Source organism: Salmo trutta, chromosome 5, assembly GCF_901001165.1.
Source record: "Salmo trutta chromosome 5, fSalTru1.1, whole genome shotgun sequence".
NCBI lineage: Eukaryota > Metazoa > Chordata > Actinopteri > Salmoniformes > Salmonidae > Salmo > Salmo trutta.
Window position 1 is genome coordinate 27714043 of NC_042961.1, and position 18599 is coordinate 27732641.

The 18599-nt window shown below is 40.1% G+C and overlaps 1 protein-coding gene across 2 annotated transcripts; it reads left to right on the plus strand.

The window, feature by feature from the left end:
• Window positions 1–1863: 1863 nt before the first annotated feature.
• LOC115193988 (lysophosphatidylserine lipase ABHD12) lies at window positions 1864–17459 on the plus strand. 2 transcript variants are annotated; one of them, XM_029753190.1, is made up of 14 exons: window positions 2038–2150; window positions 5113–5282; window positions 7629–7756; window positions 7856–7961; window positions 8173–8292; window positions 8369–8399; window positions 8495–8540; window positions 8912–9041; window positions 13738–13775; window positions 13915–13994; window positions 14116–14198; window positions 15952–16030; window positions 16221–16345; window positions 16466–17459. In XM_029753190.1, exons 2-14 carry the CDS (start codon window positions 5131–5133, stop codon window positions 16491–16493), a joined length of 1146 nt encoding a protein of 381 aa, XP_029609050.1. In that variant the 5' UTR covers window positions 2038–2150; window positions 5113–5130; the 3' UTR covers window positions 16494–17459. The 2 variants fall into 2 exon arrangements, with proteins under 2 accessions (XP_029609051.1, XP_029609050.1); XM_029753191.1 differs by lacking the exon at window positions 5113–5282 and having other exon boundaries at window positions 1864–2150.
• The last annotated feature ends 1140 nt before the right edge of the window (window positions 17460–18599 follow it).

Genomic DNA, 18599 nt, shown 5'->3' on the forward strand with positions numbered 1-18599 from the left:
CCAAGCTTGTAGCGTCATACCCAAGAAGACTTGAGGCTACAATTGCTGCCAAAGGTGCTTCAACAAAGTACCTTGTAAAGGGTCTGAATACTTATGTAAATGTGTTATTTCAAACTTTTGTTTTTTCATTATGGGGTATCGTGTGTAGGTTGAGGAAATGCAATGTATATTACACAATATAATGCTTTAAATATGTTCATGTTATCTTAATGTTATGATATGTTGCCTACCTTGAAGGTTTTGTGAGATGTAGCTTAGGGCATGTTGCTTAGAGGATCCCTTCTCCTGTTATTTAAATACTCATCATCATTCATTGCATAACAACATGCAAGGGAGTAGCCTTTATTGTAAAAAGCCCCTGGCTGGTAGAATTTACATTTAGCAAGTTATGTGCTTTCACACAGAAATAGTGTGGTTTGAGCCAGTGCCTAAAAATGCTGGTCAAGAAATAGTTTTCTGACTTCCCCATAACCATTAACCATGCTACAGTAGGAGATCTAATGTATCTTCAATTGTATGAAGGTCTTTTTCTGACATTTCCTGGATCAGGTTTTTGACCATATAATAGAACAGAATAGAGATTAGTAAAGTTTTAATCTTGGTTATCCCAGAAAACAAATATTGAGAAATTTGGTCAGATGCTCATAGTGTATCCACGAGAGATTGTATTATATTCTAGTGGATTATGTTATTCTATATAAGCACATACAAAACAGCACATAGTAGTAGTAGTAGTAGTAGTAGTATAGGTCTACATCATAGGCCTACACTGTAGCTAGACGACTGAATTGTATATGTGCCATGTGAAAAGATCCCTCTAACAAAATGATTTTAAATCCCCATCTAGTGTACAAACTGAAGTATGCAATAGGCCTTTGTGCTTTGGGATTGTGTTCTATGAAATACTATTTTCCTTACTCTCAATGATTGCCACACATATTTCTAATTTATAAATTCATAAGGTAGACCGGAGTTGTTCTTGTGTGGCTTGTGCATAGGTTACTCTGGGTCACCTTAAACCTTTACTCCTCCCTCATTTCTTTATCAACAATGTGGGACTTCAGTACAGTACTTTCACCCACATCAGAGACAGAAGAGGAAGCCAGACATCCCACTCCCTAATTTTTTCTGTTACAAAGGAGGTCAATGAACTAAGTAGACCAGACCCAGCTGCTATTGCATTGGTGCCTATGGGAGAGCCACCCCCTTAAGCAGACAGGAACTGACTTTATCCGCCCTCTTTTACCACATATTATAGAGCCTATGAGTTATGCTGCATTCATAACCAATTGGGAAGTGGGAATGTGCCACCTTAGAGTTAGATAGAGGAGACTAGATAGATTAAACATGTTTTCACATGGACATTGCCATTGACGGCTTAAACCATTGTAAAGTAGTCAGCTGGGTGGGACGTCCTATGTTTGAAGGAATGATCCCATTATTCCATCCGGGTCATCATAAGGGATCAGCCAATGAATTACACTTGTGAGCAAATATTCCATAATTTTGGGTGGTAGTAAATTGTGATCCTTGGCTTCATAACTGTTCAAATAACGCACTCCAGGTGGCAGTATTCAACCTTTCCGTTTGTTTACCAACTCATAGAAGCAGTAAAAGAAGAAAGCGGACTACTTTGAAATGGAGATAGCCTCAATGGCTCTGCTTGTGTGCTCACAAATGCCATCATAGGACATATCATCTTTATATATCTCTTTGGTTCGCTGTTTACAACATAGGACTGGGGAAAAAATCCATTTGTATGGCCCTCTAACTGGAAATTGCTAGTGGGAAATGGTGGAAGCCCTCAATGACAAACAGGTTTTATCATCTAGAGTTCTCTATCTAACTCTATAGTGCTAACTTCCCACTTGGTTACGAACGCAGCATTCGACAAAAGAACAGACATACAGTAGGCGACAAAGACTAAGTACAGTAGTTAGTCACAAAGCCTAGATGTCAATCTAGATCAGACCATATTGTTTCACGACTGTGTTTTTACCAGCTGCATTGATTATGCAGAGGACTGGAGGCTCATATAGTAAATAGTTTAGTAAACGTCTCAGGATGAGGAAGAGGACTGGTGACCGTGACTCCAAGAAGCAGAAGACTGCCGGAGACGAAGCTGGTGTGTCATCGAGTGCGCAGCCGAGGTAAAATTGCGTTAAGTTATGCTCTCTAGACTAGACTAGAGTATAGTAAATAAATGAAACCTCGGGTTCGTTCAGCCATTCCTATGCGGGAAATGAATGAGGTTTTGGGATAAAGGCCGAATGAAAATAAGGTCTGAGCAGTGGCGATTTATAATGTAAATCTTGGTGGAGCAAACGCACCATTTTTTTGTTGATGCATGCCAGCAAAGCCACTACACTATACAACACAACACTAAACAATACATGCATTGAACTATAACGGTGACGAACGGTGCCCTCAAACGGTTAGGGCCTACATAAAGCTGTCCCAACAGCAGCCCAAACACGTTACCACTGCTACACTGGCAGCGAAGCAATTCATTCAGCCTCATTTACTGCCTTAAAAAACATTGCTGATATGACTGACTTGCTTAAACAAATGTTGTTTCTACTGAAAATTGAGATGTACAAACTATGGCATAAGGGGACGACGAGTGGATGAGAGGCAATCCGTAATTTCGATGAAGACATTAATGAGCGAGCTAGGATGGACAGTCAAAATAGGTATTTGTTCAGCACTTTTGAAATGTACAGCGACAGAATTCAGAACATGGGCCGTTCTTACAGTATTCTCCCTGTACACCAAGTCAGAACTGTATGATAAATAAAGGGGGCATATAAGCAGACAATGAAAGCTCTTACAATATTCATTGATTACATTTCTCTAAAACAGGCTATAGGCTACATGTGCACCAAGTCAGAACAATAGGCTAAGTTATGAGGAGGAAAGGGACTAAATTATTAGGGTGAGGATCATGGGTTACTTACAGCTTACTACATAACAGGTAGCCTAGTGGTTAGAGCATTAGGCCAGTAACCAAAAGTTGCTGGATCAAATCCCAGAGCTGACAAGGTAAACATCTGTCTTAATGCCCCTGAACAAGGCAGTTAACACACTGTTCCCCAGTAGGCTCTCATTGTAAATAATAATTTGTTCTTAACTGACTTGCCTAGTTAAATAATGGATAAATAAAAATAAAAAACATACACTCAGCATTACTTTCTTAGCTATGGTATACATGTCTCCCTGGCATATTACATAATTTATACAGCAGCATACAATACATTTTTGGACTCACCTTGTGCTGTGCTCACTTGAACAGGAAGGTGGCACGGCTGTCCTTCGTGGGCAAATTTGTCATCAAACTTTGTCGTCAAAGTCTAGCATTTTCTGGATTTATGGTGCTTTCAAGACTGGGAACTCGGAATAAAACAAGGTCTAATCATGACGTCAGTGATCTTCAGGTCGGAGCTCTTGAAAGAGGCCAGAGTTCCTGACTTGGAATTCCGAGTTGGATGACCATTCAAAACTTATTTTTCCAGTCTGAGCTCGTTTTTTCTGAGTTCCCATTTGTCTTGAACTCACTGAAGTCTGAGATTTCCGAGTTTCCAGTAGTTTTGAACGCGGCAGAAGTCATGCTGGATTGACAGCATGGCCAAGGTTGAATGTTTATCCTTTTTAAGCTTGGAAAAGAGACCCTTAATCCCAGACTTGGCTCACATGTCCACTCCACTGAATAGTAGGCTAGTGATTGCTTTGCAATGCTTGCAGTTAGCCACTGATTCCTTCCAAACCACTCGTTGTTGAATTTGCGATTTCCTACTTGTGTAAAGTTTGTTTAATGACCGATGAGCACCAATTCATTTTATCTATAATTTCTCTTCATAACTTCTCTTCATATGACAAGGATTGAAAAGGATTTGCCAATAGATTGTCGACTTGGTTCATGATGATGACTTATAGCTTGCTAACTAAGGTTTTGAAGTATGATGTTGACATCGTCAGTCCAATCAAAGCTATGGTAGACGTAACGTGAATTGACGTCATTTTATCTGTGGCCAATGACCTTGAGCCTTCTTAGATGGGCACTTCTAATGTGACTCTATGGCAACACCCAAGGGGCTTGAATTTTCGAGCTCTCCCCGTAGATTTTGCGGTGACGTAGTGTCCCCATGAATGACAGAACACTGAGCCAATCACGGCACGACTAGAGAACATTATCAACCCCTACGCTCTGTATTTTCCGCTGGCTGCCCCAGCACCACAGAAAGCACTGAGCTAGGCTGAAACACCTGCATTTTGGAGCTGCCTTACTCAAGAAAGAGAAAAAGAGACCATGTTTGTATGCAGCTTTATAAACTCAATGATAATTTTTTATTTACATTGTTTGCAAACTTATATGTGCCATGTATTAATGGCAAAACAGGCAAACATGTATAGCTCAAAACAGGTGAATGATGGGTCGCCTCCTAGGCGTAGTGGCCTTTTAACCATTTTAAATGAGGATCTTCCTGCTATGGTACGTTGGTTAGAATGCCCGTCCAGCTGTAAACAATAACCTCATCTACATGGCTATGTACAAGCTGTGTAGTGGCCTTTCAACCATTTCAATGAGGACCTCCCTGCTATGGCACATGGGTGAGAAGGGCTGTCCAACTGTAGACAATAAGAACAGACCCCTACATAGCCCATGTACAAAGCGCTACAAAGCGCTACAAGCTTACTGAGTGACTGCTTCAGAATACAGCAATATCTTCTGCCGTATGTATAAATAACCAGATAAAGAGATTTGCTGACCTTTTGCTAGAAATGTATTTCTTTCGATGAACAAAATATCACAAGAGGGGAAATTTGCAAAGGCAAACTAGTAAATTACCCACCACCTTAACATGTAAATTACCCACCAACATAACTTGTGAATAAGAAAAAATATATATAATACAGAAAAACGTGTTCACCACCAACATCTACACAAATGTCTTGAACACCGAACATACGTTTTTTGGGGAGACCTGAGTTCAGTTTTTGGGTTGAGACTTAGGCTGTCGCACTCGGAACCGGACGGAGCGGACTCAAGGTACTGTTAGATGATCCTGAAAAAGTTCAATGTCATGTCCCTGACAAATGCAATATGGTTGTCAGGAGGAAGATGCGCCATCCATGGTTCAATGGCATCAGAGGGCACTTGCTGGACTCTGTCGCCGTTGCATTATTTCAGCTTCCAAAGGACTCTCATCTGTCTTCCTCTTCGGCCACTGGAGCTGGGTCGGGCAGATGGGGCGGAGGTCAGAGAGCGATGGCGCATCTGGAAGGTGCGTTGGTGAGAAGGGCCAGGGAAGTGATGAGCCAGGTTGGGGAGATGATGAACCACTTGTTGATGGGCCATTTGGCCTCTGCTCGGTCTCTTGGCTGTCCACAACGCCATACAGACATACAGTGCATTCAGAAAGTATTCAGACCCCTTGACACATTTTGATACGTTACAGTCTTACTCTAAAATGTATTTTAAAAAAAGATCCTCACCAATCTACACACAATACCCCAAAATGAGAAAGCAAAAACAGGTTTGTATACATTTTTGCAAATACACATTTACATAAGTATTCAGACCCTTTACTCAGTACTTTGTTGAAGCACCTTTGGCAGCGATTACAGCCTCGAGTCTTCTTGGGTATGACGCTACAAGCTTGGCACATCTGTATTTGGAGAGTTTCTCCCATTCTTCTCTGCAGATCCTCTCTAGCTCTGTCAGGTTGAATGGGGAGCATCGCTGCACAGCTATTCTCAGGTCTCTCCAGAGATGTTCGATCGGGTTCAAGTCCGGGCTCTGGCTGGGCCACTCAAGGACATTCAGAGACTTGTCCCGACGCCACCCCTGCGTTGTCTTGGCTGTGTTCTTAGGGTCGTCTGAGGTCCTGAGTGCTCTGGAGCAGGTTTTCATCAAGGATCTCTCTGTACTTTGCTTAGTTCATCTTTCCCTCAACCCTGACTAGTCTCCCAGTCCCAGCCACTGAAAAACATCCCCACAGCATGATGCTGCCACCACCATGCTTCAACGTAGGGATGGTGTCAGGTTTCCAGACGTGACACTTGCATTCAGGCCAAAGAGTTCAATCTTGGTTTCATCAGACTAGAGAATCTTGTTTCTCATGGTCTTAGAGTCTTTAGGGGCCTTTTTTCAAATTCCAAGCAGGCTGTCATGTGCATTTTACTGAGGAGTGGCTTCTGTCTGGCCACTCTACCATAAAGGCCTGATTGGTGGAGTGCTGCAGAGACGGTTGTCCTTCTGGAAGTTTCTCCCATCTCTACAGAGGAACTCTGGAGCTCTGTCAGAGTGACCATCGGGCTCTTGGTCACCTCCCTGACCAATGCCCTTCTTTCCCAAATGGTCAGTTTGGCTGGGCAGCCAGCTCTAGGAAGAGCCTTGGTGGTTCCAACTTCTTCCATTTAAGAATGGTGGAGGCCGCTGTGTTCTCGGGGACCTTCAATGCTGCAGACATTTTTTGGTACCCTTCCCCAGATCTATGCCTCGACACAATCATGTCTCGGATCTCCACGGACAATTCCTTCGACCTCATGGCTTATTTCTTGCTCTGACATGCACTGTCAACTGTGGGATCTTATATAGACAGTTGTACCCCTTTCCAAATCATGGCCAATCAATTTAATTCCAACTTGTAGAAACATCTCAAGGAAGATCAATGGAAGCAGGATGCACCTGAGCTCAATTTCGAGTTTCATAGTGAAGAGTCTGAATAATTATGTAAATAAGGTATTTCAGTTTTTTTTTTTTTTAATTAGCAAACATTTCTAAACCAGTTTTTGCTTTGTCATTGTGGGGTATTTTGTGTAAATTGATGAGGGGGAAAAAAACAATTGAATCCGTTTTAAAATAAGGCTGTAACGTAAGAAAATGCGGAAAAGGTCAAGGGGTCTGAGGACTTTCAGAACGCACTGTAATTGAGTGTAGCGACAGTCGAAAATAAAAGCAAGCATTTCTTCCGTGCAAAAGCAAGCAATGCTCCGTGCAAACACGGAGCATTGCTTCCGTGTTTATAAATGCCATACGGGTTGTGATGTAGACACAGGGACAGGACTTCCATTGCAAAACTTCCTCAATACTGCCCCTCAAGTCTTCGCAAGGAGCTATACGCTGCGTTCCAAATTTCTTGGGGAGCAGCCAATTTTGTGACGTAAAATGACACTGCGATACTCCGTCGGCTCCGTAGAGGTCTTTAGGAGATCTTATTCGGTTTGTTCTATCAGATAATATCAGCCAGTTAACATGACCTTTATTAATTATGAAGCCTTTATGTGCTTATTTTGATTACATAAGCTTCAAAATTCAAAAAGTGATGTTAGTTGTTGAATATTATCTCATAGAACAAAACATATAAGATCTTCTAAGCATATGTTTGCCACAGACCGTATTTTCTGTGTTTATCCAAAAGCCCATGTATTTCTCCATAGGCTATGGCCAACGAGCCATAGCGGAGTTAGTCTACATTAGCGCCTACAAAAAGACTCCATAACTATTGCGCCCTATTATTGGCCTAAAATGTGCTTCAATGCCAATATCCAGTAAGGTCTGCTGACACAGCATGGACCTTTGTCATTGCAATGTTGACGCTTTTTGTCTCTCTCTCTCTCTCTCTCAGACCTCGCTCCCGTTTGTTGTGGTGGGTCAAAAGAGGTCTCCTGGTTGTATGTGTCATTTATGTTTCTGTGCCTTTCATGATGCGACTGTTCCCTGACATCATAAAACACCTGGTGTATTCTCACAGAGGTGAGTGTAAGCTAATCATGATAATTTTCCAAAATACTGGACAAATCAGGAATAACAAATCGTATAACATATCGTCTGCTTCTCTCCTTGTTTTTTTAGTCAGCGTCCCATTCTTTGTCAACCTTAGCCAGCCAGCTGACCTGTATCTTAACCACACTGTGAACATGTACCTTAAATCTGAGCAAGGGATCTCATTGGGTGTTTGGTGAGTAGGCTTTCTCCAGGTTACTTTGTGAGCAGGGTAATGTAGCCTACCTACCTTACTTCGGAAGTACACTCACTGCCATTGGACAGTATAGCTTTTATAAAGACAGCATTGAACTTTAAACATCAAAGTCTATACATCGTCCCTTCCACGTGTTGTCACTTCCTAATGTTGTCACTTACAAGTGTTGTCACTGTACAATACCTTCAAGGCACACAGTCCCTGAAAGTCAGTGGAAGGAGGCACAGGGAAAGGACTTGGAATGGTACCAAGATTCTTTGGGAGCTGGAATTCCGATTATCATTTATCTCCATGGCAACGGAGGCACAAGGTAGGAAGAACAATGGATTCCTATACAATGATATTGTTCTCACTTTGAATCTAAAAGTACACATTCTTTCAAACAGGGCAGCAAGTCACCGTGTGGGATTAATACATGTAAGTGACTGTCGACTACATCAAAAGTTACTTCATCATGGCAGAAAAATGACATTGGTGATTGATAAATTGGTGATTGGCCTTTGTGTCCACAGGTGCTGAGTGCAATAGGTTGCCATGTTTTGGCTTTGGACTACAGAGGTTGGTTAAACTTACATTTGACTAGACTGTTGAAACATATTTGCTTTATTTATTTAGTCTGAATAAATGTTTATAATCATTGCACACATCCTTGATAACCTAGCATTAGTCTACATGTTGTGTTGTGACAGTGTAATTTTACCTTGCTTGCTGTGAAGAGAGTCCGACAACCAAGTCCCAATTCCTTACACTGCAGTAGAGCTCACCCTCTGGCGTGGGTTCGCTGTGACTTCCCCCTTGTGGTCAAATACAAATCATTGCACAACTCTGCATCAAGTTTACCTCAGGCAGACAGACATGACATGATAAGCCTATACATAGTCTAGTATGTTTGCATAGTGAACAACCATTGATATAAGAAACTCTAACAGGTTTTGGGGACTCCACCGGAGAGCCCACTGAAGTTGGTCTAACCACTGACACCCTCTACTTGTACCAGTGGGTAAAAGCCCGCAGTGGGAGCAGTCTGGTGGTATTATGGGGACACTCCCTTGGCACTGGGTGAGTGACCAAATGTGTGCCTTCAGGTGGATGGTTCAGTTTGTAGAGATGAGATAAGCGAGTAGAAATTATTTTTTTATGTCAATGCGCAGCAGACCTGGGCAAACAATAGTTGTTTTTGGAAGTTTATTTTAAAATACAAACTTTTCAAATACTCAAGGTAGTCTAATATAGTTTATGTAGAGTTTCAACTAAATGGCAACTATTTTCTTTAATATTCAAATACATGTCTCAAAAAAACATAATATTTTCAAGTATTTTGAATACCTCTCAGAAAACCAAATAATATTTGAAGGTATTTGAAAAAAAATGATGCATTTGAAGGCTGCCAAGTATTTGATGAAGAACAGTTAGTTGAATTAGTCTAAATATATCATCATTAGCACATGGTTTGGAGGGCTCTCCGATATAGATATGAATCTTAATATCATTTATAGCCAAGAATTAAATACATGAGGGACATGGAATCAATCACCTCAACATTTGAGCAGACCACTTTTGCAGCTTCAAAATTACTAACAAACGTATTTTCACAGTGAGTGAGACAAGTAATACAGTAACACTAAACATCAAATTCTTATACATGTATAGTACTAGTACCTTTGTGATTATTACAATAGCAACATAGTTGTTACATAGAACTTTGGAAATTGCTTTATAATTGAATAATAATGGTGTGATTACATAAGTGGAATAAGGAACAGTCACTTTTCCTGTGTACAGTACTTTCAAAAATGCTCAGCTCATTGCTATGTAATTAAAATGCAATTACCAAAGTATCATGTAACATGCTAATAAAATGTTGCTCCATTAAGTATAAAAAATATCCCAAAACGGCCTTCTTGAATTAACTACAGCCAAGGTAGGTGGAAAATCTTGTTAGTTTATATTTCGAGTAAAATTCAGAGTAAAGTATCCATTTAAAGATGGTATAGTGTGTGTTTGAAATAAGAACCATTCCCCTCAGATGGACAAAGAAGTTCAGTTGTTTTTGCTAAGCATCCAACTTGAATTTAAACATTGAATTTCTCTTCAGGATTTTTAGGTATCATAAAATGAATTGCTGCTTTCACCCTTTTCAGTGGCATGTTGAAAGAGTCACTCACAACTTATTTATACATATGTACTAAATATAATTGGTTAATTGGTTTGACTTGATTATGTACACCTGAGGCAGTGGACATTCAGGAGAATTTACATTTACAGAATGTTCATATATAAATGTATTGTGTAGATCAAATATGACTGTCAGATTGGAATAGCATAGGAGATTGTGTTCTATTCATTCTCTTTCTATATGCAATTCCACACAACTGCCATTAGTTGAAGGCAGCCAATTCCAATAGTTTCAGAAAAGTAGTATTCAAATGTTTTTTTAAGTAGTTGTTTTCTCAGAAATGTATTCAAATAGTTTTAAAAAGTAGTGATTTTTTGTGATTTCTATTCAAATAGATGTAGTCAAAGTAACTATTTATTCCCCCCAAAACGAGTTACTTTCCACAAAGCATAGTTAAAACTATACCGTGCATTCAGAAAGTATTTAGACCCCTTCCCTTTTTCCACCTTTTGTTACGTTACAGCCTTATTTTAAAATAGATTAAATAAAACATATTCTTCATCAATCTACATAGAATACACCATAACGACAGCATGAAAACAGGTTTTTAGAAACTTTTACAAATGTACAAATAAAAACAGAAATACCTTATTTACATAAGTATTCAGACCCTTTGCTATGAGACTGAAAATTAAGCTTAAGTGGATCCTGTTTCCATTGATCATCCTTGAGATGTTTCTACAACTTGATTGGAGTCCACCTGTGGTAAATTCAATTGATTGGACACGATTTGAAAAGGCACACACCTGTCTATATAAGGTCCCACAGTTGACAGACATGTCAGAGCAAAAACCAAGCCATAAGGTCGAAGGAATTGTCCGTAGAGCTCCGAGACAGGATTGTGTCGAGGCACAGATCTGGGGAAGGGTACCAAAAAATGTCTGCAGCATTGAAGGTCCCCAAGTCTCCAACATTCTTAAATGGAAGAAGTTTGGAACCACCAAGACTCTTCTTAAAGCTGGCCGCCCAGCCAAACTGAGCAATCGGGGGAGAAGGGCCTTAGTCAGGGAGGTGGCCAAGAACCCGATGGTCACTCTGACAGAGCTCCAGAGTTCCTCTGTGGAGATGGGAGAAACTTCCAGAAGGACCACCATCTCTGCAGCACTCCACCAATCAGGCATTTATGGTAGAGAGGCCAGACGGAAGCCCCTCCTCAGTAAAAGGTACATAACAGCCTGCTTGGAGTTTGCCAAAAGGCACCTAAAACAAGATTCTCTGGTCTGATGAAACCAAGATTGAACTCTTTGGCCTGAATGCCAAGCGTCACATCTGGAGGAAACCTGGCACCATTCCTACGGTGAAGGATGGTGCTGGGAGCATTTTTTTCAGTGGCAGGGACTAGGAGACCAGCCAGGATCGATGGAAAAATGAACGAGGTAAAGTACAGAGATCCTTGATCAAAACCTGCTCCAGAGCACTCAGGACCTCAGACTGGGGTGAAGGTTCACCTTCCAACAGGACTACGACCCTAGGCACACTGCCAAGACAATGCAGGAGTGGCTTCGGGACAAGTCTTTGAATGTCCTTGAGTGGCCCAGTCAGAGCCCGGACTTGAACCCGATCGAACATCTCTGGAGAGACCTGAAAATAGCTATGCAGCGATGCTCCCCATCCAACCTGGCAGAGCTTGAGAGGATCTGCAGAGAATAATCGGAGAAACTCCCCAAATACATGTGTGCCACGTTTGTAGCGTCATACCCAAGAAGACTTGAGGCTGTAATTGCTGCCGAAGGTGCTTCAACAAAGTACTGAGTAAACAGTCTGAATACTTATGTATATGTAATATTTCAGTTTGATTTTTTTTAAATACATTTGCAAACATTTCTAAAAACCTGTTTTTGCTTTGTCATTATGGGGTATTGTGTGTAGATTGATAAGGGGTAAAAAAAAATATTGAATCAATTTTAGAATAAGGCTGTAACGTAACAAAATGTGGAAAAAGTCAAGGGGTCTGAATACTTTCCGAATGCACTGTAGTTATCCCAGATCTGATGCACAGTTTCACACAATTATGAGGGGTGGGAAGAAATGAAACAAGCAAGCTTTAAATTAAACTATACACTGGAGTCTCTTAACTGAGCAATGTGAGCTTTCAAATCAAACAAATAACAGTTAAATCATATAACCACAATTCGAATCATGAAAAACCTTCAAATTAAATGCATATCTCACAATGTAATGAAATTGGGGTGTAAGGCAAAGGTACAGATGTAGGATTCTTAATTTGATCACTGTTTTGTTGCTGAGAATTTTCCTGCAATGCAAACTTGTAGTGTATTTCAGTTTTATAAAGACTTCTAAAGTGTGATTTCCACTTTGAAATTTCAGACTTGATCTGACCTAACAAAAAATGTATCAACCGCTAGAAAATGTCCATTAATTATAATCCACATAATAATTCACATTTCCTGTTACTGCAGGATTATTTTCCTGATGTAGCAAACTGGCTCAAATGACGATCTTTATCTGTAAAGGTAATGTCGCGGAAATTCTTACACAGGGACACTCAAGTCAATCTGAAATGAATCATTCTTTATTGTCAGCGCACTGGAAAGGTTCCAACCAACTCAATGCACCATAGTACACATGTCAATCACGAGCTCTACCTGGGCAGACCCAGCAGTTGTCTCATATACGGCTATACACAGACAAGTTATATTTGCATGATTTAGCATAATTAATGAATCATTCTCCTTTTTTGTTTCATCCATGTGACAAACCAATACTGGTTCATAACATGTGACAGACCAATACCTGACCAGGCTTCTCCTCTCTAATCTGAGACCTTGAAACTGAGATATCTTTCGTTCTTAAAACAAGGTCTGGGCGTACTGCCAAATTGCAGCTACTGATAGTGAGGATTTGGACACAGAAATTGGTCTATAGAACAGCACATGAATATTATACAGAAATTAGTTATGTTACTAAGTAAGCAAACACAATATTACCTATGATTACTTTTAACGTTTTTACATTTACCTTGATTAGCTTGACCTGTACGTTTTATTACCTTTGCCTTACACTCCAAATGAGATATGTATTTCATTCCACTGGTAGGCTTTTCATGATTTAAATCATATCATATTTAACTGTTTGTTTGATTTGAAAAGTAACATTGTCCATACAAGAGACTGTTCGCCTAGCTATAACCGAACGGTTGCTGGTTCGAATACCCGAGCCGACAAGGCGAGAAATCTGTCGATGTGCACTTGAGCAAGGCACTTAACCCTAATTTGTTCTAGGGGCGCCGTACTACTATGACTGACTCTGTAAAAAACAACACATTTCCCTGCACCTATCAGGTGTATGAGACAAAAAAATTTTTTTTTAATTAACACTTATTTGTTTCATTTTTTTCTTGTTCCACCCCTCATACACAATATATATATTTGTGAGATGTTTAAGTTAGAGGAATCTGTCACTACTACTACTACTACTACTACTACTTATCTACCACCACTAACAGAAATGATTGAAATACTCCAATCAATAATTAGAAATATGACAGAACATTTTGACAATGACTCAAAGTACGAGACATGATCAGTAAACACCATTTTACCCCTCATGTTTGTACAGAGTGGCCACTAACACTGCAGTCAAACTAATTGAACAAGGTAGGCTTTACTGAACCCATTCAACTTTTTATACCCTCTAGTTACAGTACAATACACATTTCATTAATGTTTTTTGTGTGACTCAGTTCATGGAAGTTGACCTGATGTACTTAGACTCAGAATATTTTGCTTTTATCAGGGATTGTTGTTGATGGTGTGATCATTGAGGGAGCATACACCAACATTCGACAGGGGGGTGCCCATCATCCGTTTGCCTGGGTAAGACTCACATACCCTCCTCTCCATGGTGGCACAGTACATCTTAAAATACCATGATTTAGAATTTATTAATGTACTAAACTGCACTTCTCTTCCTCTTTAATTTTCCTTGTGTCCTCAGTTTTATCGGAAGTTCCCAGGTTTTGAGTACTTTTTCCTGGACACAATGGCAGAAAACAATATCATCTTCCCTAATGATGAAAAGTACGTATTTTCTCGATTTAGATTCAAATGAAAACAAAACATTTTGTTGTAAATTTATTTTGGTTTATGCAACTTTTCAGTGTACTTATCATCCTTTATTTTGAGATTATTAATACAGGTTTGCAATATGCGATATCAAATCAAAATAACTAACTGTTACAGTGCCTTCAGAAAGTATTCACACCTTGTTTTACAGCCTGAATTCAAATTGATTAAATTGAGATTTTATGTCACTGGCCTATACACAATACCCCATAATGTGAAAGTGGAGAAATGTTTTTACAATTTTTAACAAATCAATTCAAATGAAAATCTTAAATGTCTCGAGTCAATAAGTATTCAACCCCTTTGTTATGGCAAGCCTAAATAAGTTCAGGAGTAAAAATGTGCAACTCACATAATAAGTTGCAATAACAGTGTTTAATGTGATTTTTGAATGACTACCTCATTTCTGTGAATTGCAAACACAGATTTGTTTATTTCTCGCAAAGAAGGGCACCCATTGGTAGATTGGTAAAAGAAAGCAGACATTGAATATCCCTTTGAGCATGGTGAAGTTATTAATTACCCTTTGGATGGTGTATCAATACACCCAGTCACTACAAAGATACAGGCGTCCTTCCGAACCTAGTTGCCATAGAGGAAGGAAACTGCTCAGGGATTTCACCATGAGGCCAATGGTGACTTTAAAACAGTTACAGAGTTTATTGGCTGTGATAGAATAAAACTGACTATGAATCAACAACATTGTAGTTGCTCCACAATACTAACCTAAACAACAGAGTGAAAAGAAGGAAGCCTGTACAGAATTAAAATAATCCAAAACATGCACCCTGTTTGCAATGAAGCACTAAATTAAACTGCAAAAAATGTGGCAAAGAAATGAACTTCATGTCCTGAATACAAAGCATTATGTTTGGGGCAAATCCAACACATCACTAAGTACCACTCTTCATATTTTCAAGCATGGTGGTGGCTGCATCATGTTATGGGTATGCTTGTCATTGGCAAGGAATATGGATTCTAAAATATATATATATTCTAACATGTATTGACTCAGGGTTGTGAATACTTATGTAAATTAGATATTTCTGTATTTAATTTTTAAATAAATTTGGTAACATTCCTAAAAATATGTTTTGACTTTGTCATTATGGGGTAGATGGGTGAAAGAAATGTTGAATTCAATTAAAATCAAATCAAATTGTATTTGTCACATGCGCCCGAATACAACAGGTGTAGACCTTACAGTGAAATGCTTACTTACAAGCCCTTAACCAACAATGCAGTTTTAAGAAAGATACCTAAAAAAATTAAGAAATTAAAGTAACAAATAATTAAAGAGCAGCAGTAAAATACCAATAGCGAGACTATATACCGGGGGTACCGGTACAGAGTCAATACCAAATCTTTTCAGTCTCCTGAGGGGGAATAGGTTTTGCCGTGCCCTCTTCACGACTGTCTTGGTGTGCTTGGACCATGTTAGTTTGTTGGTGATGTGGACACCAAGGCACCTGAAGCTCTCTACCTGCTCCACTACAGCACCGTCGATGAGAATGGTCCTCCTTTTCCTGTAGTCCACAATCATCTACTTAGTCTTGATCACATTCAGGCTTTAATACAACAAAATGTGGAATAAGTCAAGGGGTATGAATACTTTCTGAATGCACTGCAACCAAATGTGTTTGAGAATCGTTCTGAGAGATTGAGGTTGACTGTTCATGTAAAGTGATGCTTCATCAATTCTCCACAGCTTGAAGCGGATGAAGAGTCGTCTTCTGATCCTTCATGCAGAGGATGACCACATAGTGCCCATCCACATGGCTCAGCAGGTGTGGCATGATACTTTTACTGTAACTGACAATAATTCCTCTATTGTCATCTGTCCATAGTATCCCAAGCAACATTTCTGATATTATCTGTATGGGTTGAATGAGTATATATCAAGAAGAGTTCCAAGAAACATGATATTTACAATAAAGGAAGTTTCCACCCCTAATTCTTTGTTATGTTCCTATCAAGCTGTATGAAATAGCACAGAGTGCCCAGAACTCAGAAAATCAAGTGAAGATGATACCGTTCGCCGGATCCCTTGGGTACCATCACAATGGATTATACAAAGACCCTCACCTGCCAGGCATCATCAGGTTAGAAAATCTTGTCAACTCTTCAGTTGCAATTTCTATTTGGCAAAAATTGCAATTCTGATTCTAAATAATTTAATTCTAACAATAAACGTAAAAATGTTTTTATCCATATTGTTACAGGGAATTTGTACATACGTTGGCCCCCTAATCCAGTGACCTGTGCAGAAGAGCCTTTGGAGTGTTTCAACATATCTAGAGGACTGCAAATCCTAGATGCACAGTTTGCACATAAATGTGTCTCTTTACCTTATGGCAAATCAGTAGGGTGACCTTCAATCAGATGGTCCAATCATTGACCTAATATCAGATAAAAGTTACATTGTTAGTAAAGTTAAGCAGTTACTTAGCCGAAGGGGGGGTGCATTATTATCCAATGCATTATTATCTAGCTATAGCCTATGCAAATTACAAAACGTCTGAGATGGAAGCAATGAATTTGTTGACTGTCGGTTTATGAATGACACATGTGAAGAATGATGACTAATCAATGTTTAAAGTGTCAAACTTAGGTGAATTCTTTGTATTGATTACAGAAAAGTTACTGCTGAAAACTTTTCTTTTTGGCTAGTATTATCCCCAGATTCCAAAATCATGTTTGCAAGTACAAGTAAAACCTGATCGATGCTCATGAATCTTACTCCATGACTACTGCTTCTTTGTTGATTATGAACTTGCTTGTTTACCCGACCGTGGGAAAGACTACCCACTGGGCAAAAACTGGTTGAATCAACGTTGTTTCCATATCATTTCAACCAAATAATTCAATGTGAGGATGTTGAATCAACATGGAAAACTGGTTAAACTAGCAAAAATGTTCATCAAAATCCAATGACGGGGTGAAATTGTTTGTTGATTTCAATTTGAATTCATGTTAGTTGACAACTCAAACAAATCAATACTAGATGTTGAACTGACGCCTGTGCCCAGTGGGAATGTTTGTTTCCAAACTCACGACTCTGACTCTATTGGTTACACAGACAAGGCCTTCCATCCTATTCTAACCCTCTCTCGCCGGCTTTGTATTCATGTTACCTGATGAAATTGCTGTACAATATGATCTTGTTGCCATCTGATGCACATTCAAATGTCATAAAAAATCTACACTGCAAAGCTCTCCCTGTCTTCTGCTGTGCCCTGATTGTATTACTGCTGATGATATCTGGAAATGTGCATGTACACCCTGGCCTGTCTATTGCTGATAGCTCCAATAGAGAGCAATAGTAATGCTGTCTTTTTGTAGGCACTATAACGCCACCATGGTTCATTGGACAAAGCCTATGGGAAAATGAATGGATTTTTTTTTTTTTTTGGATAAGCGCCCACTCAGGCTATCTGGAAGGCCAAAGTCAGTTACTTTAACTTCTTTGGGATAGGGGGCAGTATTTTCACGGCCGGATAAAAAACGTACCCGATTTAATCTGGTTACTACTCCTGACCAGAAACTAGAATATGCATATAATTAGTAGATTTGGATAGAAAACACTCTAAGTTTCTAAAACTGTTTGAATGTTGTCTGTGAGTATAACAGAACTCATATGGCAGGCCAAAAACTGAGAAGATTCCATACAGGAAGTGCCCTGTCTGACAATTTGTTGTCCTTCTGTTGCATCTCTATCGAAAATACAGCATCTGTGCTGTAACGTGACATTTTCTAAGGCTTCTTGTCTCTTGTCTCTGGGCAAAGAACAACAGCAGAATTTGTAAGTGGTCAGCCTGGGGACAGTGAGACTGAGATGCGCGTGCACGAGACTACTCCATTTTTTTCTTTCAGCCTTTGAATGAATACAACGTTGCCCGGTTGGAATATTATCGCTCTTTTACGAGAAAAATAGCATAAAAATTGATTTTAAACAGCGTTTGACATGCTTCGAAGTACGGTAATGGAATATTTTGAATTTTTTTGTCATGCGCTCGCCTCTGAAGCCTCTGGACTGCAGACTGCCGCTGAAGCCTCTGGGCTGCAGAACGCCGCTGAAGCCTCTGGGCTGCAGACCGCTGCTGAAGCCTCTGGGCTGCAGACCGCCGCTGAAGCCTCTGGGCTGCAGACCGCCGTTGAAGCCTCTGGGCTGCAGACTGCCGTTGAAGCCTCTGGGCTGCAGACCGCCTTTGAAGACTCTGGGCTGCAGACCGCCGCTGGAAGTTCCGGACTGGGGAGCGCCGCTGGAGGCTCCGGAATGGATCCGGAATGGAGAGCGTCGCTGGAGGCTCCGGACTGAAGAGCCCTCGCTGGAGGCTCCGGACTGGGGAGCGTCGC